We start from the raw sequence: 25,991 nt of genomic DNA, 5'->3' as shown, positions 1-25,991 counted from the left end.
CCCAGATCTCCCCTTCTCCCCGTCGCCAGGCACGTTGCCGGAGGGGAAGCGCGAGCCTCTCTGCGGGAAGCTCTTCCAGCCGATCAACGCCGCTTACCCAGAGATGCGCCAGACTGGCCCCCCTGCACGACCAAGGGCGTTCGAGGAGACCTGCACTCCTCTGTCCTCTGTACTGTGCCCGACTGTGTCGCCGCAGCCGTTCCCCCGTCTTCGGGCGGTCCGTGTGTGCTCTTCCCCCCCCCCCCCCTCCCCCCCTCCCCCCCTCTCCGCACGATGCCGCCGCCACGCCCTCAGCTCGCTGTATGCGCACACTGGCGGTGTGCGCCTGGCGTTGGCCTACCCCCGGTCCACTATAGGCGGCCGACTGCGAGTGGCACATCGAGGACGGGCCTGGCTCGCTACGCACGCTGACCCTCTCCCTCGAGAAGAAGCGAAAGATGCGCTGGGTGCTCCTCACTAGAAATGACTGACGTGAGAGCGAGATTCCATTGCCGAGAGGCCCTGGAGGTTGCCCAGCACAAGGCGTTGCGCAATGCCCGGCGGGACAGGTCGCGGGACAGGCGGAGAAGCAGAGAGAAACTCACAGGATAGTTCTTGTGCGCCGCGCCGCTCTAGCTACTAGCATGCTTTTCCATACGTGAAATAAAAAAATGCTAGGACAAAAAGGAACCGGCCACACCCGCACACCCCCCACAGCCACACCTCTCTCAGACCTCTGAGCTCTGTCTCAGACCGGGGTGCGCGCGCGCGCGGCGGAGAAATCGCGTTAACAATCGGATTGATCGGTCCACGCGGCGCCTTCTGGCTTTGCCTGCGGGCCATCATGGGGCCATCCGCAATCCGGATTGAGACGAAAACGCTCAACGAACACTCGACTAACGCGTAACGGATCCGGCTTCCGATCGGGATCGCCAAACCCGATCGATCAGGCGGGAACTTTGCACAGGGGTGTCGGATACGCATGCGACAGTTGTGGGCGATGCGGCATCCGAGCGAGAGCGTTTCTGCTCGACCTCGCCCTGCTCGCTGCGGTCCCTGCACCCGCAAGGGGCGCAACCCTCTCTCGAGCAACAAGTGCAGACGCGCCTCGTCCCAGGACCAACTCCGCCCCAGCCCCATGCCAGAGAGTGCACACACACCGTCCGGTGCACACACCGCCCAGTATCGCGGCAGATCAGTGGAAGGCGTGCGGGAAGATGCGTGGCGCGAGCTCTGCGCTCAGCTTGTCGAAGATGAAGACGGCGCATATCTGGCGTAAGCAGCGCCAGGGCAGCCCGCGCCAGAGGGCGGGATAGCCGCTCTCTCCAACGAGCGTGCTCGCGGTCTGGCTGTATCCGCCAAATTTGGTCCGCTCGACGTCGCCCTGCAGGCAGGTCTTGAGCGTGTCGGGCGGATGCGAGGCAAAGGAGCAGACCGGCGTCGAGATGAGGGTGGCGGCCAGCCTCGCGCGGTCCTCGGTCGATCCAATCGAGTCGGGGTAGTTCTCGCGAAGCCAACCACGCATCACGGGCGTCACGCCCATGTAGCCGCCGCAAAAGAGGCCTGTGGAGGGGCAGGGCCGGGCCGCGTGGCTGGTAGCGGAGGGTGGCGGCGGCGGCGACAGAGGCGGCGGCGGGAGCCTTCTCGCAGCATCATCCCCGTCGTGCCACGGGTGAGGTGGCCTCCGCGCGCGAGTTCAGCCGCCGTGCCGAACAGGCTGCCACCCTTGCGCTGCTGCTGGATCATGACCAGCTCGATTGGGCTGCAGACCGGCCCGGAGAGCACGCCGGCACCGACAGCGGCGGTGATGGTCTCTGATCCCGTGAGCGGCCGGTCGGCGCCGCCAGTCATGGACTTCTTGATGATGCCACCAAAGAAAAACTGGGACGACGTCGCCGCGCCGTTGTTGAATAGGTTGGCGACATACCCACGGTAGAGCACAGACGGGTTGAGCGTGAAGGGCAGCCCCTGCTGCGCCGCATTCTTCCAGTAGTTGGTCGACTGCAGCAGCGTCGTCTCGATGCAGCCGCAGAGGGCGCCGAACATGGCATTCTCGCCCTCCGACATCGCGCCCGGCATGGCTCTCGGCAGCGCCGGTCGGCGGTAGGGCGCCCCTTCGGCTTAAAGTGGACGTCGCGGGCCAGGGTTGCGAGACACACGGGTTGAGTTTTTGGCGGGCTGTGGTATGGTCCCCCAACACGGGCGCTCATGTTAGCTTGTAGGGCTCGCACCTGCACGTGTGGGCGCGTGTCTGACACAAGCACCTACACGTGTAGGCGCGAGCCTTGGCTAAGACACGCGCTTAGATCTGAAAGTTTTGCCTGTGGGGCTTTGGGGAGGGGTCCGGGGTGGGGTGGGGTGGGGCGGGTGTCGGAGGAGGGGATTTCGGACGCCGGCTCTTGTGGCGAGGACGATGGCTTCTAAGGAAGCCGTCGTCTGCGCCTTGTCTGTCGTGTGAATCGTGCGTGTGCGGGAGTCTTTAATTTGAAATTCTTTTCAAAAGCGTCAGCGTTCGGCGCGGCTCCGACTGGTTGGGCATCTCGGCTGGGTCCATCAGCACGAGTCCAGCCCCGTTGGCCGCGATATATTTTTGCCGCACTTTCCGGGCGGGGTTTGCCGATTCACGCCTCCCAGCAGCCACCCCGTTGCCCGCCAAAGTAAGCCCGTTCTTGACGTGGGTGAGTGAGTGTGAGTACACACTCTTGACGCTCGGGAAGCTTCTCTCAAAGGATATCCACCTCGAGAACCTCGAGAGAAGCTTCTCTCGAGGTCTCACGTGCGGGCGGGGCGTTCTCGAGGGGCTACACTTGCGCCACGGCCGCCGGCCCCGTTGGCCGCGATATGGCGTCCCAACACGCCCCGTGCCGGAACCTCAACGCCGGGTTCGTTCACTTTCCAACTGCAAAGGAGCTGTACGCTCACCTCCGCGAGATCACTCAACCGGGAGGCGAGTACGTCGTCCGCAACTTTGTCGCGGTGATCGAGGACGTCTCTGTCGCCGCATCAACGGTGCCAACGGAGCTCTTCCCGGTAGGCGCGCTGGAGTACTACACGAAGAAAAATATGGGCTGGGAGTACACGCCGGAGGAGGCTGCGCAGTGGCAGCTCCAGGAGCGCGGCGGCGATCAGGGCGACTACCGCGCAGGCATCACGCGGAAGATAGCCAACGCGATCGACTGCCTCCGCTTGGAGCCGCTCTCGAAGCGCGCGACGATCACCTTCCCCTTCACGGGCTGCGAGGCGGGCGGCGCGGGCGGCAGCGAGGCCAACGATTGGACGGTGCAGGGGATGAACAAGTGCTGCCGCGAGCTGCACCTGTATCTGGAGGATGGCAAGCTCAAGTGCACGGGCATCGTGCGCATGCAGAACGCAACCATCTTCGTCAAGAACATCCACTTCTTTTCCACACTGCTGCAGCACGTCGCCGACGCGCTCGGCGTCGAGCTGGGCGAGTACACGCACTGGATCACCAACCTGTGCCACGACCGGAGCGCGACGTCCTGCTGACAGCCCGGCGCGCAGCCCACGCCGCGGCCCGACCGGAGAGATGCGTGGCGTAGTTAGGCTGCTAGGCGTGTGTACTATTTTTCTTCGGGATTTGATCTAGGAACTAAAAACTCCGCCGGAAATTGCAAATTCTTGTATCGTCTTGTCTCTTGCCGCACGATGTTGCAATCTTGGAGCACCTCAAGGAGAGCAAGGACCAAGCGCGCGGCCCCCGCCGGGCGCCTTCGCACCGACAGGGGCGCCGCGGCAGTAGAGAGCATTCCACCGCCATACCGTTTTTATGGCGGGTGTTCCGTAGCACTTCAATCGGCAGCCGCACTCCCAGGATTGCTCCCGCAATTCCCTTCCCCCCTCGGAGGGCCGGACTGAGGCGTCGAGGCCCCGCTCTTTCCTTCGCATAGCGGCCACTCTTCGGATCGCTATCGCTGGTCGAGCGACCCGGGGGATGCCCCGCGCGCCTGACCCAGGCGCGAGAAACGAATCTGCGAGGCGTGGCCGCTTATGCGGCCCGATGGGGAGGAACGGGGCGGACTTCGAGGATCGGCTACTTACACCGCCCTTCCCTGCAGCCCCCGAGGAGCGAGGTCGCGTTCGCAGTTCGCACGCTCGGGTTGTATGCACTCGCACGACCACGAGCCACAACTGCTAGTGCTACATCGTACGTGATCACTTCACACTTGTGAGAGTCGTGATTACTTGTTCGTTGTTGGTTTTCAAATCTCTCTCTCTCTCTCTCTCTCTCTCTCTCTCTCTCTCTCTCTCTCTCTCTCTCTCTCTCTCTCTCTCTCTCTCTCTCTCTCTCTCTCTCTCTCTCTCTCTCTCTCTCTCTCGACTGCTGAAGCAATCAGCCCGCCCGCGCGCGCCATAAAGCCGTACACAGGTAGGAATTCATTTCCTCAACTCACTCTCCGCACCCTCTTGCACAGGTACGGGAGGTTGTCTGTACTGCTACGCATATGTAGTCGCCCAGAATGCACAGATCGGCCATGTTATGTAAATACGCGCCCGCGATCCATAGTGCGTCGGCCAGACGGCGCGTATTTCGGTGTCGTGCCCGAGCCAAGTGGCGCCTGAGGGAGCTACAAATGTCTTGCGTATTACGAATCTGTCTTCTGCATCCACCTTCGGCCGATCGGGGTGTGCCTCTCAAGGCGCGCTACGCCCCACGTACTACGCACACGCATTCCGGATTCGAGTGAGAAGTGGCGGCCGGCGGGGGTTACGCCTCACGCATTACGCATACGCTTGATGCATTCGCACGCCCAAGGTGTCGGAGAGGGCCTCCGCACCACGTACTACGCACACGCATTCCGGATTCGAGTGAGAAGTGGTGGCTGACGGGGGTTACGCCTCACGTATTACGCATACGTTTTACGCAGCTTCGCACGCCCAAGGTGTGCGGAGAGGGCCTCCGCACCACGTACTACGCACACGCATTCCGGATTCGAGTGAGAAGTGGTGGCTGACGGGGGTTACGCCTCACGTATTACGCATACGTATTACGCATTTGCACGCCCAAGGTGTCGGAGAGGGCTTACGCACCACGTATTACGCATACGTATTACGCATCCCCCCCCCAACCCCCTTTATGTGCGCGCACTGGCGCTGCCGCTCGGGCTGCCATAAGTTGGCTGGGGTTGTATGTGCGCTGGTAACAACAGACTCGGGCATAGCCCTCGACAGCCACCCCCTAACCCCCCACCCCCCCCCCCTTTATGTGCGCGCACTGGCGCTGCCGCTCGGGCTGCCCGCGCGCCTCTGCAATCTGCTGTGTGTGGGTCCTGTGAGACCTCGAGGGAACTGTTTGACTGTCGGCGGAGAAGGTGTCTCTCTTGGCACTTCACTGCCATTGTCTTTGTACAATTTATGCTTTGTAACATTGCCTTGGACTACGAAGGATGAAACATACGTAATGCGTAATGCGTATGCGTGATACGTAAGGGGGGGGGGGCTCGGGGGCGCGCGGGGCGAGATACATAATCCGGAAACGTGAGACGTGGTACGTAAGGCACCCGCCGCGCGGGCCATTGCACCGTCCCCGGGGCAAAGCTTTGCGGTGAAAAGGACGTATGCGTAATGCGGATACGTGATACGTCGAAGACGCCCCGCCCTCCCGCGGGCCGCGGCGCACCGGCGGAGATCCATAATCCGTATACGTGACACGTGGTACGTATGAGGCAACCACAGGGCCATCGCACCGTCACGCACGCGATGATTACGTGTATGTATTGACGTTTTCTATTTATTTTTGAAGGGGGAGGCGTTCGACGGGCTGCGGAATGCGACGCATTTGGACTGGCAAGTGACGTACACGCACCGAGTATACGTATTCCCGATTCCTGTCCGGAAGATCTCCCCAGTGTAGATGCTACATACCTCGAATTTTTCCAGCCTCCTCGTCGCCAGTAGGCCTAGTTCCCCTTCCGCTATGCTAGAGGGGCCTACCTTCGCCCCTACCACCGTGCCGCCCGTCGTTAGCATGGCCGTCGTTACTTTCGCCACACACACACACACACACACACACACACACACACACACACACACACCGCTCACCCACGCGCACCGGGCCTTGCACACTTTAAATGCCGTGGGGCTCCTGTCGTTAGACGTGGAGACGCGAGGGTTGCCCCCCCTTGCCCCACCACCTCGTGTGTGTGGAGAAGTTTACCTTACCCTTACCTTACCTTACCCATAACGCGTTGGTGTCCCAGTCGTTGGTCGGACTGTGTTTCGCCTTCCCATCAATCAATTCCCCCTCTCACGAGTGCAGCTTGCACCCATCGCAGTACACCTTCATCTCCTTGGAGTCGTACAGGTCGGGCCTCGGTTCGCCCTTCACCTTCAGAAAGCCCACGGCGCCCTTGTCGATGCGGAATATGCTGTGGTCCACCAGGGTGTAGCTGCCGGGTACGAGTGCGTCAAACTCGACCACGGTGGTACCCGCAGCAGGAACCGCCGTGACACCGATACCCCGCGCCGGCGGCGAGATCAGGTCGCCCTCGCGATAGACCTAGCAGTAATAGGCAACTTAATTCGAAACCTCGGGCCCCACCCGCAACTAGCACGACGTGGCCTTGTCAAAGATCGCGCCGATCACGTGGAGGCTCGAGATCAGGTTGGGCCCGGCGTTGCCGAAGTAGATCCTCACGCGCTCGCCCTGCTTCGCCATCAGCGGCCTCTCGGTCAATGCACCCTCCCGGCCGTTGAAGACCACATACGTCGGACTCTCCCGCAGCCCCGCCTCGTAGTCGAGCTCCAGCACACTCGACCCCTCCTCGTCCTCGGCGGAGTACACTTCGTGCTGCACCACGTAGAATTCTCGGTCCACCGGAGGAAGGCCGCCTGCGCGGAGGCGGCGCGCCGCACGCTTCGGTGAGAGCGCCTTCGCGAGGCGTTTCGGGCGTGGCGGTGAGCAGACAGAGGCGGTGTGGCGGTGGGGAGGGCAGCCCGCCCTCTGGCTCCACAAGCACGAGGCCAAACATGCCTGCGGCGAGGGGTGGGTGCCTGGTAAGAGAAGGGAGATGCCGACTAGTAGGGGTGGCGCCCACCGCCGCAGCGCTGCGGGTGGGGAGGCCGGGGCTTCGGCGGGGCAGGCGGCGCGCGATGCCGTTCGCAATGTGGACCGGCACAGGCGCAGCCGCGCAGTGGTACACGAACAGCCCAGGCGAGGTGCACTTGAAAATGCCTGTCTTGGTCTCGTCCTGCTCCGCATACAGGCACGGGCCCCCGCCGCCTGGGCCCACCACGCTATGCAGGTCGATGTTGTGCGCCATGCCCGACTCGGCCCGATTCGTGTAGTTCACCTGGTGGAGGCGGGTCGGGGGTCAGGGCCGCGGCGCGGAGGGGGCGACCGAGAGGAGAAGGGCTACGGCGGAGAGGCGGCCGTAGGTACCTCGAGCACGTCCCCGACGCGGGCCCGGATCATCGGCCCCGGCACGCCGTCGTTGAAAGTCCAGAACGGGTACTTGCAGGATGGCGACACAGGCATCGTCTTCTCCGTGCTGTACAAGTCGACGACGAGGCGGGCCGGCGTTCTCCGCTCAATGGGCGGCGGCACGTGGGGCGCCATGGTGAGGGGCGCCTTGATGCGCGGCAGCGCCTCGATGGCGGCCACACGGACGGCGTCAACCTTGAGGACGGGGGGAGGCGCGGTGAGGGCGGCCGCCATGCTGGTAGCAGTCGTCAGGGACGGTGGCGAGTGGGAGAGTCAGGGACGGTGGCGAGTAGGCCTTGGTAAGCTTTGCGTGGTGATCGAGAGCGTTGTCCAGCTCCTCTTCAAAGCGCTTCGCCGCGGCGACCTCCGGCTCGGCTTGAACAGAGACGTCGACGCGGAAGGTGGACGGGTTCTGGGCGGCGTTGAAGCGGGCCGCACCGCTATTCTCGGCGGCCGAAACCTCCTGCTGCATGGCGAGACTCTTCGACGCGCGCTCCTGCTGCTTGGCTGCTGAGGGAGCGGAGGGCTCGCAGCGGAGGGTGGAGCCGGCGGACAAGGCCGCAGCGGCAGTGAGTGAGCGAATCCGCAAAACACTCCGGCGCATTGGCGGGGGGCGACTCGATCCCGGCCCACTGCGTGCCGAGCAGAGACGCGGACAGCTTCCTCACCTGCTGCAGCTCGGGTGGTGGGGTGTAACAAGGGGGTGTTGGTTGAGCGCCGGTTTCCTGCGGGATAACCAAATTTTTCTTTTGTGCGCTGGAGATGACAGACATTAGCGTGCCGTGGGGTAGGATCAGGGGTAGGAACGACGACAGACACTAGCAGGGGGGGGGGGGGGGGGGGCTCTTCGACGACTGCGGATCGCTCATGTCCGTTGGTTGGTTGGTGCAGGCAGGCAGCCTCCCGCGGTCGGTCCCAGCCCGGGCCGCTCAAGGGAAGCTCCCGGGATGGCGAGCCGATGCCCGACGCTCCGCACGCCCACCTGCTGCATGCTTTGTGGTAGATATTGTACTTTTGAGTAGTATGGGTACGGTTCCCGAGACCGTCCGCCCTCGCAATGAATGCGGAATACTATTACCATTCCCAGAGACACCGGTGCTCAACGCTTGACACTTGGGTGCACCCAGATTTTTTATCTTGCAATAAGGGCGCCGCCAACACGTCCTGCCTGAACGTGTCAGCAATCTCCTTGCCGGCCTTTGACCTCACCCATGACCTCCGTGCGCGGCGTCCGGCTCGTTAGCCACCGCGCCATGTCTAGCTGCCCCTCCGCCGCGATCGGCTACTCGACATCTCTGGCAGACACCATGTCTGGCTGTCCCTCCACCGCAATCGTCAAGTCGACGTCTCCGGCGGTGACTATGTCTGGCTGCCCCTTCGCCGCGATCGTCAAGGCGACAGCACCGGCGGTCGCACCCAAGGTGAGAGAGATCGTCGACGACTTCTACCCTCGCATGTTCAGCAACAGCCCTGAAGCAAAGGCCTTCTTCAACCCGGCCAATCAGTTCAAGGAGCCGCCGTTGCAGCGCATGGCGCTGGCCAACGCAGTCGTAGCCTACGCCACCTCCATCGACGACCTGTCCAAGCTGACGGGGGCGCTGGAGATCATCGCTCACAAACACTGCGGCCTCGGCGTCAAGCCGCGCCACTACTCGATCGTGCACCAGAACCTGATGGAGTCTATCGGGCACGTCATGGGCGACGCTGTCACGCCAGAGGTTGGCGAGGGTTGGAGCGAGGCCGTGCTTGCTCTCGCCAAGAACCTTTGTGAGCTGGAGGCAAAGCTCTACGCCGAGTCGGCGGGGCGGCGTGGCGGCTGGAAGGGGGTGAAGGACTTCAGGGTGGCTGGGACCCGGCGCGTCGCGACGGACTGCGTGGAGCTCACCTTCAAGCCTGTCGACGGCGCCGGACCAATCGACTTCACGCCAGGCCAGTTCCTGACGCTGCACCTGCACAAGCAGGGCTCGACGCCACGCCACTACACCGTGACGAACGCGCCCGGCAAGGACTACCTGCAGTGCTGCCCGAAACTTGTCGAGGGCGGCTTCGTCTCCTCCGCCCTCCACGGCATGAAGGAGGGCGACGTCGTCGGCGTCTCCGCACCTTTTGGCACGTTCAAGTTGAGCGGCCGCCCGGCGGTGCTCTGCTCGGCAGGGGTGGGCGCGACGCCGATGAAGTGCTTTCTCGACAGTGCGCCCGAGCAGGTCAAGTTCGTCCTGCACATAGACAGGGACGAGGCGGCGCACCCCTTTCGGAAGGAGATGGAGGCTAGCAGTGCCGGGACGCATTTCCACTACACAGACGCGGGCGGGCGGCCAGAGGCGGCAGCGCTCGTGGAGGGCGCCCTCAAGCCGTACCTGGCGGAATGCGACTTCTTCCTCTGCGGCCCGCCGCCCTTCCTCGCGGACATGTCCGCGGCGCTCAAGGCGGCGGGCGCGCGGAGCATCCATCTCGATGTCTTTGGCCCAGCTTTGGCGCAGCCAAATTAGCGAGGAGCGGTGAGCGAGAAACCGGCGAAGAATATGTCGAGTGCCCGTATGTACACCGTATATAGGTCGAAGGTCGTAGGAGAGAGCTTGCGTCCACTTGCTAGCGAGATTTAGGTGTGCGCGGGTGAATATCGGTGTACTACGTGGTTGGCGGTTCGTTGTTGTCTATTAGTGACTGTCGAGATTAGCGAAATTGCGTCGCGCATGAGGGCGAAGCGCGAAGCGAGAGCGGAGAGCCGGAGAGAGAGCTCTCGTGAGCTCTGAGACGAACTTCTCCTTGTCGGGCATGTGCTCCCCCGACTCGAGCGACCTGACAAGGTCGAACGACTCGTCCGGGAACGGCATCTCGAGCGCGTCTGCCACCTAGGTCTCGTACGAGAGCGATTACGCCTAGGTCTCGTAATCGCGCCAAGAGCGCGGATACACACACAAACAACAGGCGCGGCTATGAATAGCTGCGCATCAAAGAGATATATTTCCCACTTTCCGCACAAATGTGGCACCCTCGGGCCCCGCTCTTTCCCTCGCATAGCGGCCACTCTTCGGATCGCTGGTCGAGCGACCCGGGGGATGCCCCGCGCGCCTGACCCAGGCGCGAAAAACGAATCTGCGAGGCGAGGCCGCTCACGCGGCCCGATGGGGAGGAACGGGGCGAGCCCCCTCCAACCCACCCGCGCTAGGTCTCGGGGGACGAAGGGGTCACACCCGACGACCTCGGGAACTAGCCGGGGCAGTCGGAGAAGTGGCAACTCCGTGCACTGACGGTCGGCCGCCAGAAAACACGCCTCCGTGGCTCGGGTTACACCAATCCTCGCTACCCAACGCGGCCAAAGGATATCCACCTCGAGAACCTCGAGAACCCTCGGCCAGCTGTAGCTCTAGACTCGTCGACCGAGCTCTGGACGATGCCAACCTCAAACCACCAGCGCCAGCAACGACGTGCCGCGGCTCGCCGCGCCGCTGTTGCGACCGACGACGTGCCCGACGCCGTCCCGCGGCCGAAAGGAAGAGGCCCGCGCAACCACTTCTGCAGACTGGGACCCGCGGCCGCCGGGCGTGCGGCGGCACAACGAGTCGAACGAACCGAACCAGCGCAGAGCGGCGCGTCTCGCGAGCGCCCGCGGCCGCCACGCCGACGCCGTCCGCGGCCGACGGTGGTCGCGAATCAACGCGGCGCGGTGCAACGAGGCCAAGTCCTTCCAGGCTCCCGCCAGCAGCGCCTCGTGGCGTGGGCTGCACGGCCCTTCGAGACGGCCCGGGGGGCGGTGAGAGACCTCTCCCGCCGGCATGGCGCACTATATCACCCGTAGAGGCCTCTCTATAGTCGCCTTTTGGCACCTCCTCTCTCCACGCCGCCGATTAGACCTCGCCGCATCGCATCGCCCCCTTCCCTGCCCCGTCGCCCTCCTGAGCTCTCCCTCCTTCGCTCCAGCCATGCACAGGACGGCTGGACCATTGGCCCGCGTGCCACGCGTCCGGGACGGCCGGGTATCGGCTCCGTACTTTGAGCCCTCTTGGGCCACCCTCGCGTCCACCGGCCGGCAGAGCACCGCTTGGGCGACTCAGACGGCCCGCCCGACCAGCGCGTTCGATCGTGCCGCCCCCACAGCGTCAGTGGCGTGCGTGGGGTGGCAGGCGGCGTCAGCGCAGCCCCTCGTGGGGGTGCCCTCCCCCCGCCCGTGGCACCCCACACACTCGTCCCTCCTCAGGGGCGCAAGGCGGCACGGCACGTTCAGCGCTTGCCTCGGCCCACCTCGCCTTCACGCCCGCCACCGCGACCAAGGAGGTGGCCTCGGCGGCCCAGATGAAGCCCGTGCGGCTCGTTTCGGAGCCGCATGCCGTCCCTCTCTCGCCGGCGCTGCTCACCACGCCCAAGCCTACGCCGAGGAACCCGTCGCGCCCGTCGCTCACGAGCTGGTGGCTCGCATCGACCGAGCCGTCCAGCTTTCTCACGCCCTGCCCACGATCAAATTCGAGACGACCAACATCCGACCACAAAAAAGGCCCGCGCGTGCTGCGCGGGCCGGCGAGCGACTAGCGAGCCAACCTGCTAGTATAGAGATAACGACTGTTCACAGTTGGGAGATAGAGAGGCCCACCCCGCAATTCCCTTCCCCCCTCGGAGGGGGCCGGATGGAGGCGTACCCCGAGGGCCCCACTCTTTCCTTCGCATAGCGGCCACTCTTCGGATCGCTGGTCGAGCGACCCGGGGGATGCCCCGCGCGCCTGACCCAGGCGCGAAAACGAATCTGCGAGGCGTGGCCGCTTATGCGGCCCGATGGGGAGGAACGGGGCGAGCCCCCTCCAACCCACCCGCGCTAGGTCTCGGGTTTGACGCATGGGGTCACTCCCGCGAAACTCGTGAACTAGCCGGGGCAGTCGGAGAAGGGGCAACTCCGTGCACGCTGACGGTCGGCCGTCAGAAAACACGCCTGCGAGACCCGTGTTTACTTTAAGGCCCTTGCCCTGCGAACGCGCACCCCCGGGGCTAGGGCTCTCTTGCCCGCAACCCGATGCCAATCATCCGGCCCGCTGGGTGCGCTTCTGAGCTCCCCGGCCCTGGATGTGCGGTGAATGACTGCACTCCAAGTGCTCCAAGTGCGTGGATCGCGTCACACCAATCCTCGCTACCCAACGCGGCCAAAGGATATCCACCTCGAGAACCTCGAGAGAGATAACGACTGTTCACAGTAGAGAGGGCTCCTGCGCGTGGCGGCCAGGTGGGTGGATGGTCTGGCGGGGTGCAGCGACTCAGGAATTTAGGTGGGCGCAGAGGAGCGCGCGCCGAGCGAGACTGCGGGCCGAACGCGCTGTGCGAAAGGATTGCCAGTGCTTTGCCCGGGTTTACGCAAGGGCCCTCCCTGTGGGGGCCCGTGAACATCTTTAGCTTGTGAGCCAGGAAAAGGGTTGAGTTCATTTATCGGGGCGGTCGCCAGAGGCGCGGTGTTCAATTAAACACGGGTTCATAAACACCGTGTTTATAAACACCAAAAGTTTATAAACCCTGTTGAACTTCACACACTGATTGGCCCCAGCCGAATGAGAAAAAGAGAAAAAGCTCGTCGTCTCTAACGTTGTGAGGGGTCCGTGACCAGAAAAAACCTCGAAATGTTCATCGCTGACCTCACGCGGCGCTTTGGCCTCGACGACGGCCTGCTCTTCCCCGCTCAGATCCGGGACGAGGTCTCCGCCGCGGCGGACGCTGTCGTGAGTGCGGAGGATGACCTCGCCGACGCTATCGCGCAGACGTCGCTCAGTCCAAGGCAGCAGGACAAGCTGCCGTCGCTTGCCGACTGGCTGCCCGCCGGCGTGGCGACAGGCGAGGGCAGCGCGCCTCCCACGCCCCGGGTGCTTTCTCCACGAAGCGCGGCCACTATACCCGAGTGGCCGACGCTCAGCAGGCGTGCGACGCTCAGCGCGTGTGGAGACGGCGCCGGCGCTGGCGCTGGTGCTGCCGGCCATGCGGTCGCCGCCCTTGCCGACTGGCACATGCATGCGTGGCAGCTGAGCGCGTGGCTCGGCGGAGAGGCGACGATCGCTGCAATCGGCGGCGGCGCGGGCGGCGGCGGCGCGGGCGGCGGCGGCGCTTGCGCGGCCAAGCCGAGGCGGCCAGCTCGCCGCGGGACGTGGCTGGCGCCTCCTCCACGCTGCCCAGCCAACTCTCCTGCGTCGGCGCCGCACGCGGTCTTGTCTGCAAAGGCGCGATCTCCCCGCGATCTCCCCTCTCCCTGCCCGCCCCCTCCTCGCCGAACCCGGACGCTCTCCGCCCACCCCCACTCCCCACCTCTCTCTCCCACCCCCCACTCCCCACCTCTCTCTCGAGCGACACTCCTGCTGCCACCCGTGTGCACCCGTGTGCACTCCACACCGACCGCCCCGCCGAACCACGACCCGCCTGCTCGCACCACACACCCACCCTCGCCTGCACGGGCGCGGCGGGGCGGGCCGCGCGCGCAATCAAGGGACACGTCCAGGACATGTCGGAGGCGTGTCCGCAGGCGCGCGGCGCGAGCAGGCGGGCCATCGGGAAGCACTCGCGCAACGAGGCGCACGCGCGGGCGCGACGGCTCGCCCCGATCGCGAGGGAGCAGGCGGAGCGGTGGGAGGGGCAGGCGGCGGCGGCCGAGGCGGCGGCGAGGCTGGGCAGGCGCGGAGGTTGCGGCCGTGCCCCCCTCCCCCCCCCTGCTGACGTGGTAACGCGCCGCGTTGGACCACCGCGCCCCCTTTGCTGCAGGCACGCGGCGTCGGACGAGCGCCTCGCGAGCCTGCTCGGAGAGATGAACATGGTTGCACCCGCGCCGGTTGGAGCTGCGCCGCCCCTGCGCGGCTCGGCCAGGGCCGCGGCGCTCGACGAGGCGCTGCGCGCGGTCGGCCGGCGGAGGGGGCGGCAGAGGGCAGCGGGCCATCTTCGGCCGCCGGGCGGTTCGCGCGCGCGAGCGCCGACCCCGACGTGCGTCGCGTCGGGCTGCGCCTCGTGCCCGCGCTGCGCCTCTTAAGGTCAGGTACGGGGGAAGGACCGTGTCCGTGAGTTGACGGAAATCGGGGGACGCGACCCAATTTGCCACAGACGGTCCCGCGCCTCGCCGCTACGGCTCTATGACGGGGACACACCCCGCACCGTCCGCTGTGTCCCCGTCTTTGTCCGGAGTGAAAAGTCCAACGCGCTCGTCCGTGGCGGCTTCCCCCAATCTCGAATCTGCGCCGCGCTCGGCGAAGGCCTCGACAGCGCCCCTTCGGTCTGAGCCCTGGTCTGGCAGCCTGACAGCAAGCCCCGGACAGCGCCTGACAGTGCCCGACAGCCTGACAGCGGCACAGCGCTGACAGCACTTTCTCTGACAGTCAGACAGCACGTATCTGAGTTCTGACAGCCTGACAGCAGAGTCTGACAGGCGAGGTGCTCCGTCGCTGTCAGGCCCTAACGTGACAGCCTGACAGCTGCCTGACAGCCCGACAGCACACAGTGGCCTGACAGCAGCTCTGACAGCCCGACAGCAGCACAGACCGTCCTACGGGGTGTGGACCCTGGGCTAGTGCCATTTCACTCTGACACGCTAATCTTGAAAACGTCTCCAACGGAGCTCCGTGTTGCTTCCAGCGCCCTCCCCCGCGCTCCCTGCGGCCATGGCCGATGCTCCTAGGAAGAGAGGTCATCTGGCTACCGCGAGAGCGACCCAACTCGTCGACATCGTCCGATGATGGTGCCGCAAAGTCAGCCTTCGGAGGCTATCGTGGCGTCGAGCCGGCAGTAGCCGTGACATGTGGTTCCACCACCCCTCTTAGGCTTTGCCTCTGACCGCCACCGTTCCCAGGCTGCCTAATGGGATGGAAAGGAAGGCTCGGCGAGCGTATAGAAGCGTGCTCGACCTCGTCGTGGCAACCTGTATGGCAGCGCTGGTAGGCGCGATGAGCGTCGTGCCACCTGACCCGAGACGGGTCGCAGGCGTCGTACCGAGCGCGTCGAGACCGTGTCCTGATGCGCTCTGCACGGGTGAGTCACGTCGGCGTCAAAGGAGCGACGTGCGACCTGTCAGAGCTTGATATCCGATCTCAGCGGCGTCGAGTCTCGTCTCCGGCGCGCAACAAATGTACCTCCCCAGGACGCGCAGAGGCAGCAGCGACCCCGCCGAGTAGACGGCGGCACACCGCGCCACCTGCTGTGTGCCGCCGTCTACTCGGCGGGGTCGCAGCTGCGTCTGGAAGGCACCGAGAGGTACATTTTTCGCGCAATGTGGTCAAATCAAGGTTTTGTAACGCGAGCTGTGCCACAGTGAAATGGCACTAGCCCTGACGGTTGACCAGGGGTTGTGCGCTGGGCCCTCCTGCTCGGCTTTAGCCAGTAGACAAGTCTTGTCATCAACAGAGTAGAAGGATCTGACCTCGGGGCTAATGTGACCAAGCGCTGGTAGCGTGGTTTAACCTCACACCCATGGTCTCACAGTGTGCCGGCAGTCGCCGAGCAGTGTCGCTCACACAAGCCGCAGCACAAGTGACTGAGGGCCAGTGAGGGCGAGCCCATCGCTGTGACAGCTGTGGCAGCCGCACAGTAGGCTGTGTCAACTGTGCAGAGTGTGTGAGCAGCAGAGGAGCTGCTCTCCAGGCTTCAGGCGCAAAGAGCTGCATGCCACCGAAAGCGCTGTCGAGGTTCGCCGAGCGCGGCGCAGGTTGGAGGACGCCGTCACCGACGAGCGCGTTGGACTTTTCACTCCGGACAAAGACGGGTACACGCACACGAGCCGCGGTCGTATACCCGTCTTAGCGGCGAGGCGCGGGACCGTCTGTGGCGAAGTGGGTCGCGTCCTCCGATTTCCTCAACTCACGGTCCGCTCCCTCTACACAGTCAGACCCCGTAGAGCCTCTTTCTTGTGCCCCATGAGGGTATAACAAAACTATTACATGCAAAGACATGTACATGTGCATGTGAGTGTGGCCCATGTAGTCATGGGATGGTCATGGGTCTCTCTCTCAACCCTGCCTCCCCACCGCTCTGCGGACCCCTCTCTAGCACCGCCACCGGCGGCTGTGCTACTACAAATGAAGCTACCACAGCTAGCCTTCTGGGGCCCTACAGTCATATGCCTAGGGCGTCTGGGTGGGGGTGGCCGCCGCCGTCTGTGCCGCCGCCGCCGCCTGCGCCGCGCCGCCATCTGCGCTCCCCAGGCGGCGGCCGCCGCCGGCGTGATCACGCCGTAGGAGGGGGGCAGCTGGGTAGCCGCCGCCGGCGTCATCGGCGTCAGCGCCCCCGCCACCGCCCGGCTCCTCTTGATAGTGTCATAAGTGTGGCTGGTGTGTTCAGGCTCTGACAGCACCCCGACAGCGGACCACCCGACAGCACCTGACAGCAACAGCCCAACGTCTGACAGCAGCAGCAGAGCTCCGACAGCGTCTGACAGCAACACCCGACAGCTCCGACAGCACCCGACAGCTACAGAGCACCTCGCCTGTCAGACACGCACCCGACAGCACCCGACAGCACTGACAGCACCTGACAGCTGGTCTGAGAGAGGCACCTGACAGTGCCTGACAGCTGCCCGACAGCCCGACAGATCACCTGACAGCACCTGACAGCCTGACAGCCAGGGCTCAGCCTTCGGTGGCATGCACCTCTTTGCGACAGAAGCCTGGAGAGCAGCTCCTCTGCTGCTCACCCGCTCTGCACAGTTGGCACAGCCTACTGTGCGGCTGCCACAGCTGTCACAGCGATGGGCTCGCCCTCACTGGCCCTCAGTAACTTGTGCTGCGGCTTGTGTGAGCGACACTGCTCAGCGACTGCCGGCACACTGTGCGACCATGGGTGTGTGAGGTTAAACCACGGTACCAGCGCTTGGTCACATCAGGAGGAGGAGGCGTCGCTAGCGTGGTGGGCGCCGGCGGGTCGTCTCTCTTGGTCGAGCCGCGCCCGCTCGCGACGCTCCGCCTCGAGGCTCTCGAGGCTCTCCTCAAGCCCCTGGCGCGCCACGCGCTGTTTCTCTTGCACCTCGCAGACGGCCGATGCCAGCCGCTTGGCCTCCTCCAGCTCCTCCGCGCGGTGGAGCTGCTCGGCCTCTCGCTCATGTAATATACCAAACACTCTGGCCCTCAGTCTACAGTCACAGACTTGTGCTGCGGCTTGTGTGAGCGACACACACTGCTCGGCGACTGCCGGCACACTGTGAGACCATGGGTGTGAGGTAAGACCACGCTACCAGCGCTTGGTCACATCGGCCCCGAGGTCAGATCCATCTACTCTGATCTCTGTTGATGACAAGACTTGTCTACTCGCTGGAGCCGAGCAGGAGGGCCTGGCGCACAACGCGACCAACGGCGAGGAGCCGCCACCGCCCCCTCTGACGGGCTGGGGGTGGGCGGTGCTGGCGGTGCTGCTGCTGGCCCCGCTTGTGGCGCTGTGCAACTGGCTGGCCCGCACTGCTCGAACGCGGATGGCGCACACACACTGGAGGAGGATGCGGCGCGCTGCTGTTGCCCCCGCCGAGGACTCCACGCGATCGGCCGGTCCGAGCGACTTTACGACACGGCCGGTGCGACGGGGCCAATCGACGCCCCGTTGTCGCTGGCCCGAACGGAGCCCGTCTCGCCGCCGGGAAGCCCCCCGGGGCACGCGGAGGCCCCCCCGGCCGCCGCGGACGCGGTGCCGACGGAGGGCACGGGACCTGGAACCTTCAGGGTGGAGAATGGAGAAGGATAGCTCTCGGTGCCCAGCGCGCGCTCGGGAGGCGAGGTGCGCGTGAGGCTGCGCTTAAGCGTGAAGCGCGTCGACCAGCGCCGGTGGGCCGGCGAGGCGAACGGCGATGGTGGCGCTGCTGCGGCCAAAGCCTTGGCGGCGGGCAAGGTGCGGGGCAGCCGCGTTTGCTCGCTCGGCAGCCGGGTAGCGCTCGACCCGAAAGCGCCCGTGAGTGCGCGGCTGCGGACTGTCAGCGGCGGGCGCGTCAAGCTACTGCTGCACGCGCAGCGGCCGCGCTCTTCGCGGCTGCCCCGGCCGAAGCGATTTCGCGTGGAAGACCTCCACCATGAGAGGGGCGACGACGACGACGAGGAGGAGGAGGAGGTGGACGAAGGCACCGATCTCATCTGCACCTGGCTGCAGTGCGATGTGTGTGGCAAGTGGCGCATCGTGCCCGACCACTCGGTCGGTGCCGAGGGCGAGCCATGGTGACTGCTCCACCGCGCCTATGTCCTCCGCAAGCCCCCCCCTTGCTCGCCCGCCACCCTCGTCCCGCCTCTCATCCGCGTCTCGTCCCTTCTCCTCTCGCTCCTTCTCCTCTCGCTGCTCCTCCTCGCTCCCAGTCACCCCCCCTTCTCAAGCCGCTTACGCGTGCCGCTGCCTCTGCCAGGTACTGCTCGATGAACCTCGACCCTCGGCACAACCGCTGCAGCGTGCCGCAGCAGCCCGACGACGCTGTCGCCGACTTTTCGGACTTGCCGCGCGCCGCGCCCGAGCCGCCGTAGCGGTGGCTGGTTCGGCTGGCGGCCGAGGCTGAGCCGGGGGAGGGGAGTGCAGCCGCGGTGGGGGTGGGCACACACACACGACGACACGCGAGCGCTATAGTAGCACGCGGCAGGCATACGTTAGACGCGCGCCGGCCCCGCCGGGGCCGTCGTGCGGGCAGACAGAGCGCCAGGCCAGGGAGAGCGAGAGCGGCTCTCTTTTCTCTGTGAAGCCTGAAGGGGGCTAGCTTTTACACATCGACGGTGTCTCATACGGCTTTATGGGTACCTCGTCACCTCGAGTCTCGTACTTCGTACACAAATATATTTACCCCTCGATCGCCCCGATCGTCTCCGTCACCGCGGCCACGAGCCGCGAAGCCTCCCCCTCGCTGCGCGGCCCGTCCCTCCGCCACCTCGCCGCGTCGTGGTGCCTCGCCGCGTTCGCCCAGATGCGCAGCGAGTGCAGCTGGCTCCGCAGCTCTGTCGGCAGGCCGCACTCGCGGTGCCAAAAGTTGATGCGCTCCTCGAAGCTGTCGGGCGCCGCCGCAGAGCGCGAGGCGTAAGCAGCGTCGAGGCGCGGCATCAGCGTCTTGAAGGCGAGCATCATGTTGTCCTGGATGCGCGCCTGCGCGTCGCCGCCCATGCGCATGCCGCGCACCTGCACCGAGAGCGGCGAAGGCTCGTACCCGGTGGTGCGGGCGGCTGCCGCAGCGGCCTCGTCTCCAGGTGCCGGCGCAGCCTCCTCCACCCCCGCCCCGCCTTGTGCGCCACACAGCAGCCCCCGGAGCGTCGTGAGAGCCTCGGGTAGCGTGCAGCGGTTGCGCAAGCTGTCGTGGCAGAGGCTCTTCTGCCCGTCTCCCGCCTTGGCGAGGTCCTTGACAGCGCGCGCCGCTAAATCCGGCCACCCCGCCGCCGCCTCTGCGATCTTGGACGCGTCGATGTTGGTCCAGAGTCCGTCAAACTCCTCCTCGCACCGGTCGGTGAGCTGCACCTCGGAGCGGCTGGTGAGGCAGACGAGGAGGGTGATGCCGATGGCGTAGCCGTCCGTCTTGCTCGAGTACTCGCCCCCCTTGGTGATGGAGGGGCAGAGGTAGCCCGTGGTCATGTAGAGGGCAGTCGAGCGGCAGCGAACAGACGCGTCCGGCCGCTGGTCCTTGGCGAAGCCCGTGTCGGCGAGCACGGCGGTCAGCTCCTCATCGAGCAGGATGTTGTCCGGCTTCACGTCGCGGTGCACGATGCCCTTCGAGTGGAGGTAGACGAGCGCCTCGGTCGCCTCGCACGCAATGCGAACGCGCTGCCGCCACGTCAGCGGCCTCGGCGGCTCTACCATCCCCAGCCGCCGGAGCTGCGCCGCTCGGTCGGGATCCGAGATACGCAGCCGCGCCTCGAGCGAGCCGCCGCGCATCAGCGGCGAGAGGAGGCAGACGCCGTCGGGCGAGAGGCAGTAGCCGAGCAGCGGCAGCAGGTGCGGGTGGCTCACCGCCTTGAGAAGCTTCACCTCGAGCTCCGCCCGAGACAAGCCGCCCGACTGGCCCGACTTTGCCCGCTTGACGACGAGCGGCAAGTGGCGCAGCTGCGGCGGCGCGGCGAGGGAGAGGTGGAGGTCGGCCGACGCCTCGTAGACGTGGCTGAAGCCGCCGCTGCCAATCAGCTTGCCCTCTGCAAACCCGTCGGTAGCCGCGGTGAGGTCCGACAGGGCTATCTCGACTGGCCGAGCAACAGCCGCCTCCGCCGCGGCTGGCGCGGCGGCGACAGACAGCTCTCCCAGCTTCGATTCTGCCGCGCTAACCTCCTCGGCCAAAGCAGGCAGCGCGCCCACGTGCGGCCTGGCGGCGGCGATGCCCGCTCGGAGCGCGGAGGGGCTGTCTGCGGTGTCGAGCGACTTGAGCGCGCCCATCGCCGCGCCATGCGCCTTGCGCAACCGCTGGCTGTCCCGCCTCCGCGCCTCCTTGAGCTTGTCACGCGCGCGCCTCGCCGCCGCCAGCACGGCCGGGCTCGCGAGGCTGCTGTACGCCTCCAGCGCGCTCGCTAGTCCCTCGTACGAGCCAGCGGCCACTGCCTGCTGCAGCGCCTCGTCCGCCGCGGCGATGGCGGCTGCGTCGGCGGGCGGAGGAGATGGGGCTGGCGGTGGGGTTGGCGGCTGCAAATCGGCGGTGGCGCTGGGGCCAGGCGCCTCGTTGTCTGCCTCGCCGCCGCCGCTCTTCTTCTTCTTCTTCTTCTTGCCCTTCTTGCTCTCCTTGGCGCGCTCCTCCTTCTCCGCCTCCTCCTCCGCCAGCAGCGCCTCGGCATGCCGCGCCGCAGTCGCCTCTGCCGCCGCTCTCTCCGCCTCCCTCGCCTCCGCCCCCGCAACCCACGCCGCCTCCTTCGCCGCCTTCTCAGCCGCCGCCGCCGCCGCCGCATGCTCCCCGAGGGCGCGCACGCATGCGGCGTGGCCTTGCTCCTTGGCCATCTGGAGCGCCGTCGTGCCGCTCGCATTGCGCGCCGCCGCGTCTGCGCCCGCCCGCAGCAAGCGCCGCACGACGGCGGGGTGGCCGAAGGCGGCGGTCATCAACGCGGTGTCGCCGTCGCTGTCCTGTAGGTTGATCTCCGCGCCGCGCCGAATCAGCAGCTCGACCACCCGCTCGCGGCCGTTGCCGGCGGCGAACATCAACGCGGTGGAGCCGCCGCTTTCCTGCAGGTTGATCTCCGCGCCGCGCTGCAGCAGCAGCTCGACCACCCGCTCGTGGCCGTAGCCGGCGGCAGCCATCAGCGCGGTGTTGCCGCTGCTGTTCTGCAGGTCGATCTCCGCGCCGCGCTGCAGCAGCAAGTCGACCACCCGCTCGTGGCCGGTGCGGGCGGCGACCATCAGCGCGGTGCCACCTTTGCTGTTCTGCAGGTTGATCTCTGCACTGTGTCGCAGCAGCAACTCGACCACCCGCTCGTGGCCGTAGCAAGCGGCGACCATCAGCAGCGTGATGCCGCTGACGCCGTCACTCTCGTACGTCGCGTCGGCCCGCCCGCCACTGTCAAGCCACGCCAGCACCGCCTCCTCCTCGCCTCGCTCAGCCGCTGCCACGACCTCGTCGGAGACTACCACGCCACCGCTTGACGCCCGCCCCGCCGCCACCGCTGGAGATAGCGTTTTCGCGACGCTCGATCCAGCCGAGGAAGCGCCGCCGGAGGAAGCGCCGCCTGCGCCTTCGCCGTCGGCTGCCGTCGCCGTGAGCCGTCCCGCCACCACCTCCTGGACGTGCTTCTTGAAGGCCTCGACGCACTCGGTGTTGCCCTTCTCCTTGGCCAGCTGCGGCGCCGTCTTGCCGCTCGCATTGCGCGCCGCGGTGTTTGCGCCCGCCCGCAGCAAGCGCCGCACGACGGCGGGGCGGCCGAAGGAAGCGGCGTGCATCAGCGCGGTGACGCCTTTGCTGCTCTGCAAGTTGACCTCCGCGCCGCGCCGTATCAGCAGGTCGACCACCCGCTCGTGGCCTTGGAAGGCGGCCATCATCAGCGCAGTCCAGCCGCTGCTGTTCTGCAGGTTGACCTCTGCCCCGCCCCGCAGCACCATCTCGACCACTCGCTCGTGGCCGTTGTTGGCGGCGCCCATCAGCAGCGTGAGGCCGCTCAAGCCGTCTCTCTCGTACGTCGCGTCGGCCCGCCCGCCGCCCTCAAGCCACGCCAGCACCGCCTCCTCCTCGCCACGCTCCGCTGCTGCGATGACCGCATCGGGGGCTGCCGCGGCACCGCTCGACGCCCGCTCCGCCGCAGCCGGCGACAGATTACCCGGCCGCACCCGCACGCTCTCGCCGCCGCCCTCGAGCGCCACCGCGTACCTCCCGCCCTCGAAGCTCTGCGCAACGCCCCGCTGCCCGTTTAGCTCGGGGCGGGAGGAGAGCCCGCCGAGCAGGACGCGCTGGCCGAGCAGCGGCGCGTCTGCAGCCGCGCCGGCCCCCGCCGCAGACAAGCTCATTCACAATCTCACCCCTTTTGTCCCAAAGGACCCTTGAAAGGGGGGGGGGACCCGGGCCGCGCTCAATGGAGGCGCTCCGAGAGACGCACCAGCCATGTCACACTCAAGGGTTTCGTTCACACACACACACACACACACACACACACACACACACACACACACACACACACGCCCCCCCCCCCTTTCTACTCCTTCCTGTTCACACTTTCGTACGGCATACCTACGAAGAAAAATCCCCGTTGCGCTTGTGGGCCGCCCTCGCCCCGGAGCCGAGGCGACCTCGCTCGCAGGCCGACAGCGACATCCCTCTCACGCACACCAGGCGCACCCGCTCTACAGGCCGTCTGTGACGTGATGTCCGCCAACCAGACACGCGTCAAGGAGGAGAGCGGAATCTACCGTGTCGTGCACGCTCCATCGGTCCTCGTGCGGTGAGTGCCACAAACACGAGCGCAGAGAGAGCATCAGCTTCGCGAACGCACCCCGAAACGTTGTGGGTACACGCACAGCGGCGCTGCACGCCATCGCCAGCTCTACTCACCCGGCACAGCTGCCGCTTCCACCGCCGCCGCTGTCGCCGCTGTCGCCACCGCCCACACCACAGCCCGCACCACAGGCCTAGTGTGTTCGTCGGACGCCCTGCCCGCCACAGGCACGCGCCGGGCGGCCGCGCGGTCGGCGCAAAGTCGTGCGGCGACGTCGTCCGAACAGACGCGCGCACGGTCGGCGGCGAGACGGGAGGGTTGGTTGCAGGCGAAGCTTCTCGGACCTTTCCGTGACCTTTCCTCGGGGCTCTCGCATCTAGGCGAGACGGGGGGGTGGGTGCGGCTGCGGGACGAGCGCTTCGGAGGCGCGCCAAAGGGAGGGCTGGGCGGAGGAGGCGATGGCTGGAAGCTGCGTCCGACGAGCCTTCCCGGAGCCGGCTCGGAACTTTCCCGGAATCTTCATCCAGGCGAGGGCTGGATGCTGCTCAGCGGCGCCAAGATCGGGCTCGGAGTGCTGCTGGCGCCGGTGGACGACCGGGCGGCGCGGGAGGTACGGAAGCACCGCGTGCGCTGTGAGTGTGAACGGCGTCTCTTCACAGCCGGCAGCTGTGAACAGGTGCGGAGGTACCGCGTGCGCGCGACGCCGCACGCCGTGGTCTGCGAGAGCCCGGGTGGTCCTCCGAGTGGCAAGCGCATCTCCCCAGATCTCCCCAGATCTCCCCAGATCTCCCCATAGGTGGTCCGCCGATTGGCAAGCGAGCGGCGGGGCGTGTCGTGCGTTGCGATTTGGAGGCGGGCTGCTGGGCAGATCTCCCCAAATCTCCACGTATCTCGCCTCGCTAGTTGCGGAGCAGGGTCCTGACAGGTCTGGCGGCTTGACGCCGAGATCGAGCCGAGATCGAGCCGAGATCGAGCCGAGATCGAGCCGAGATAGAGCCGAGATCGAGCCGAGATCGAGCCGAGATCGAGCCGAGATAGGTGGGCGGCTGGGCGCGGCTGGAGGCTGACTTCTTCAAGCCAGGCTGCTTGCGAGCCGTGCGAGGGCTGGCTGCGCTGTGGACAGCGTCTGACCAGGGCGGGTTGCTGTGGACAGGCTGCCGCGAGCCGTGCGAGGGCTGGCTGCGCGTCGGCGATGCTGGCGGGCCAGTACACACACAACGTGTAGTGGAGACACAGTAGGGAAGGACAACGTGTAGGAAGACACAAGTAGTGAAGGCGGGAGGAAGGTGTGGTCCAGTGGACTTGGGGTGCTAGCTCGCCCCTCGCCCCCCCCCCTCCCCCTCTCTCTCTGCCCGCACGCCGCGAGATACAGGGGGATGCGGGGAGATACGGGGAGATATGCAACAGGCGGGCCGCGGGCCGCGCGCAACGCCGGGAGTGCTCCGGCGGTGCGGTGGCAGGCCGCGGCTGCAACGACGGCGGTGGGGCTTAGAAGCGGAAGATCTCCCCCTATCTCCCCCCCCCGCCGTATCTCCCCAGATCTCGTCTCTGGGGCCTAGAGAAGCGGGACACGGAATCGTGTTCTCCCACTAGAGAGGACGCGTCTTCGGCCGTGCTTGCCTTGCAGCACTCGCGCCCGTCGTGCCCTCGCGGCGGCAGCCGCGCCTCGAGATATGGCGAGATACGGGGAGATACGGGGAGATTTTCCGCCGCGTCTAGGCGGCGTGGCGTGCCCCTCCCGCGGCACTGACGGCTCGGAGTGTTAAGAGTGAATGGGTTGGTCCGTTGGTACATAGGCGGCGGGGCCCGCTGCCCCCCGAGGCATGACGGTTCGGATGTGGGTGGAGGTGGGGGCACACACGCACACACACCGCTCACACGCACACACACCGCTCACACACCGCTCACACACCGCTCACACGCACGCACGCACACACACACGCACACACGCACACACACGCACACACACACACACACACACACACGCACACACACACACACACACACACACACACACACACACACGCGCACACCCACCGCTCACCCACGCGCACTTGGCCTTGCACTTTGAATGCCGTGGGGCTCCTGTCGTTAGACGTGGAGACGCGAGGGACTGCCCGGCCCTTGCCCCACCACCTCGCGTGTGTTGAGAAGGTTACCTGACCTTACCTGACCTTGGAGGTGGGCGGAGGCACGCCGGTGCGGGAGCGGCCGTGGGGGCGCGTGGTCGGCCGAAAGACGCGCGGTGCCTTGCTGCGGTTGGACGGCATCGCCGACGGGTGGGGCAGGCGAGAGGCAGCCGAGAGATGGCCGAGAGAAGGCCGAGAGATGGCCGAGAGATGGCCGAGAGACAGCCTTCCGGGTCAGGCTCGAGGAGGCCTTTGTCGGAAATCTCCCCACATCTCCCCACACCTCCCCACACCTCCCCACATCTTCCCACACCTCCCCACACCTCCCCACACCTCCCCACACCTCCCCACACCTCCCCACATCTCCCCACACCTCCCCACACCTCCCCACACCTCCCCACACCTCCCCACACCTCCCCACACCTCCCCACACCTCCCCAGACCTCCCCACACCTCCCCACACCTTCCCACGACTTCCCACACCTCCCCACACCTCCCCACATCTCCCCACACCTCCCCACACCTTGCCCACACCTCCCCACACCTCCCCACACCTCCCCACATCTCCCCGCAGCTCCCCACACCTCCCCACACCTCCCCACACCTTTTCTCAGCTCCCCACACCTCCCCACATCTCCCCGGACCTCCCCACACCTCCCC

General features: G+C 66.1%; 10 protein-coding genes across 10 annotated transcripts in view; 6 read left to right on the top strand and 4 right to left on the bottom strand.

Annotated features, from left to right (window-relative positions):
• Window positions 1–1,174: 1,174 nt before the first annotated feature.
• On the bottom strand, window positions 1,175–2,046 carry EMIHUDRAFT_222103 (hypothetical protein; the record flags this gene model as incomplete). The annotated part of the gene is made up of 2 exons (XM_005793413.1): window positions 1,175–1,542; window positions 1,650–2,046. 2 exons carry the CDS (start codon window positions 2,044–2,046, stop codon window positions 1,175–1,177), a joined length of 765 nt encoding a protein of 254 aa, XP_005793470.1.
• A 903-nt stretch (window positions 2,047–2,949) lies between these two features.
• On the top strand, window positions 2,950–3,580 carry EMIHUDRAFT_360715 (hypothetical protein). The gene has a single exon (XM_005793412.1). It carries the CDS (start codon window positions 3,043–3,045, stop codon window positions 3,484–3,486), a length of 444 nt encoding a protein of 147 aa, XP_005793469.1. The 5' UTR covers window positions 2,950–3,042; the 3' UTR covers window positions 3,487–3,580.
• Window positions 3,581–3,766: 186 nt separating this feature from the next.
• EMIHUDRAFT_222101 (hypothetical protein) lies at window positions 3,767–5,895 on the top strand (the record flags this gene model as incomplete). The annotated part of the gene is made up of 5 exons (XM_005793411.1): window positions 3,767–3,773; window positions 3,954–4,070; window positions 5,495–5,553; window positions 5,741–5,806; window positions 5,878–5,895. 5 exons carry the CDS (start codon window positions 3,767–3,769, stop codon window positions 5,893–5,895), a joined length of 267 nt encoding a protein of 88 aa, XP_005793468.1.
• A 649-nt stretch (window positions 5,896–6,544) lies between these two features.
• On the bottom strand, window positions 6,545–7,555 carry EMIHUDRAFT_69470 (hypothetical protein; the record flags this gene model as incomplete). Its single annotated transcript, XM_005793410.1, has 3 exons — window positions 6,545–6,828; window positions 7,016–7,289; window positions 7,379–7,555. 3 exons carry the CDS (start codon window positions 7,553–7,555, stop codon window positions 6,545–6,547), a joined length of 735 nt encoding a protein of 244 aa, XP_005793467.1.
• A 1,172-nt stretch (window positions 7,556–8,727) lies between these two features.
• Window positions 8,728–9,909, top strand: EMIHUDRAFT_222099 (putative nitric oxide dioxygenase; the record flags this gene model as incomplete). Its single annotated transcript, XM_005793409.1, has 1 exon — window positions 8,728–9,909. One exon carries the CDS (start codon window positions 8,728–8,730, stop codon window positions 9,907–9,909), a length of 1,182 nt encoding a protein of 393 aa, XP_005793466.1.
• A 914-nt stretch (window positions 9,910–10,823) lies between these two features.
• EMIHUDRAFT_222098 (hypothetical protein) lies at window positions 10,824–11,198 on the bottom strand (the record flags this gene model as incomplete). The annotated part of the gene is made up of 1 exon (XM_005793408.1): window positions 10,824–11,198. One exon carries the CDS (start codon window positions 11,196–11,198, stop codon window positions 10,824–10,826), a length of 375 nt encoding a protein of 124 aa, XP_005793465.1.
• A 145-nt stretch (window positions 11,199–11,343) lies between these two features.
• On the top strand, window positions 11,344–11,947 carry EMIHUDRAFT_222097 (Hypothetical protein; the record flags this gene model as incomplete). Its single annotated transcript, XM_005793407.1, has 2 exons — window positions 11,344–11,503; window positions 11,619–11,947. The coding sequence occupies 2 exons, from the start codon at window positions 11,344–11,346 to the stop codon at window positions 11,945–11,947; spliced, it is 489 nt and encodes a 162-aa protein (XP_005793464.1).
• Window positions 11,948–18,077: 6,130 nt separating this feature from the next.
• On the top strand, window positions 18,078–18,852 carry EMIHUDRAFT_222093 (hypothetical protein; the record flags this gene model as incomplete). The annotated part of the gene is made up of 3 exons (XM_005793406.1): window positions 18,078–18,097; window positions 18,136–18,555; window positions 18,738–18,852. 3 exons carry the CDS (start codon window positions 18,078–18,080, stop codon window positions 18,850–18,852), a joined length of 555 nt encoding a protein of 184 aa, XP_005793463.1.
• Window positions 18,853–19,159: 307 nt separating this feature from the next.
• Window positions 19,160–22,873, bottom strand: EMIHUDRAFT_108216 (hypothetical protein; the record flags this gene model as incomplete). Its single annotated transcript, XM_005793405.1, has 2 exons — window positions 19,160–21,115; window positions 22,790–22,873. The coding sequence occupies 2 exons, from the start codon at window positions 22,871–22,873 to the stop codon at window positions 19,160–19,162; spliced, it is 2,040 nt and encodes a 679-aa protein (XP_005793462.1).
• Window positions 22,874–25,025: 2,152 nt separating this feature from the next.
• EMIHUDRAFT_222091 (hypothetical protein) overlaps window positions 25,026–25,991 on the top strand; it is a gene marked incomplete at both ends in the record, with an annotated part of 2,549 nt that continues 1,583 nt past the window's right edge. The window contains one exon of the mRNA XM_005793404.1: window positions 25,026–25,049. Within this exon, the coding sequence (XP_005793461.1) occupies window positions 25,026–25,049 (24 nt within the window). The remainder of the gene's footprint in view (window positions 25,050–25,991) is intronic.

Source organism: Emiliania huxleyi (genome assembly GCF_000372725.1).
Source record: "Emiliania huxleyi CCMP1516 unplaced genomic scaffold EMIHUscaffold_101, whole genome shotgun sequence".
Classification (NCBI taxonomy): Eukaryota; Haptophyta; order Isochrysidales; family Noelaerhabdaceae; genus Emiliania; species Emiliania huxleyi.
The sequence above is the reverse complement of the archived record's forward strand: the minus strand, read 5'-3'. Positions and strand labels throughout refer to the sequence as shown.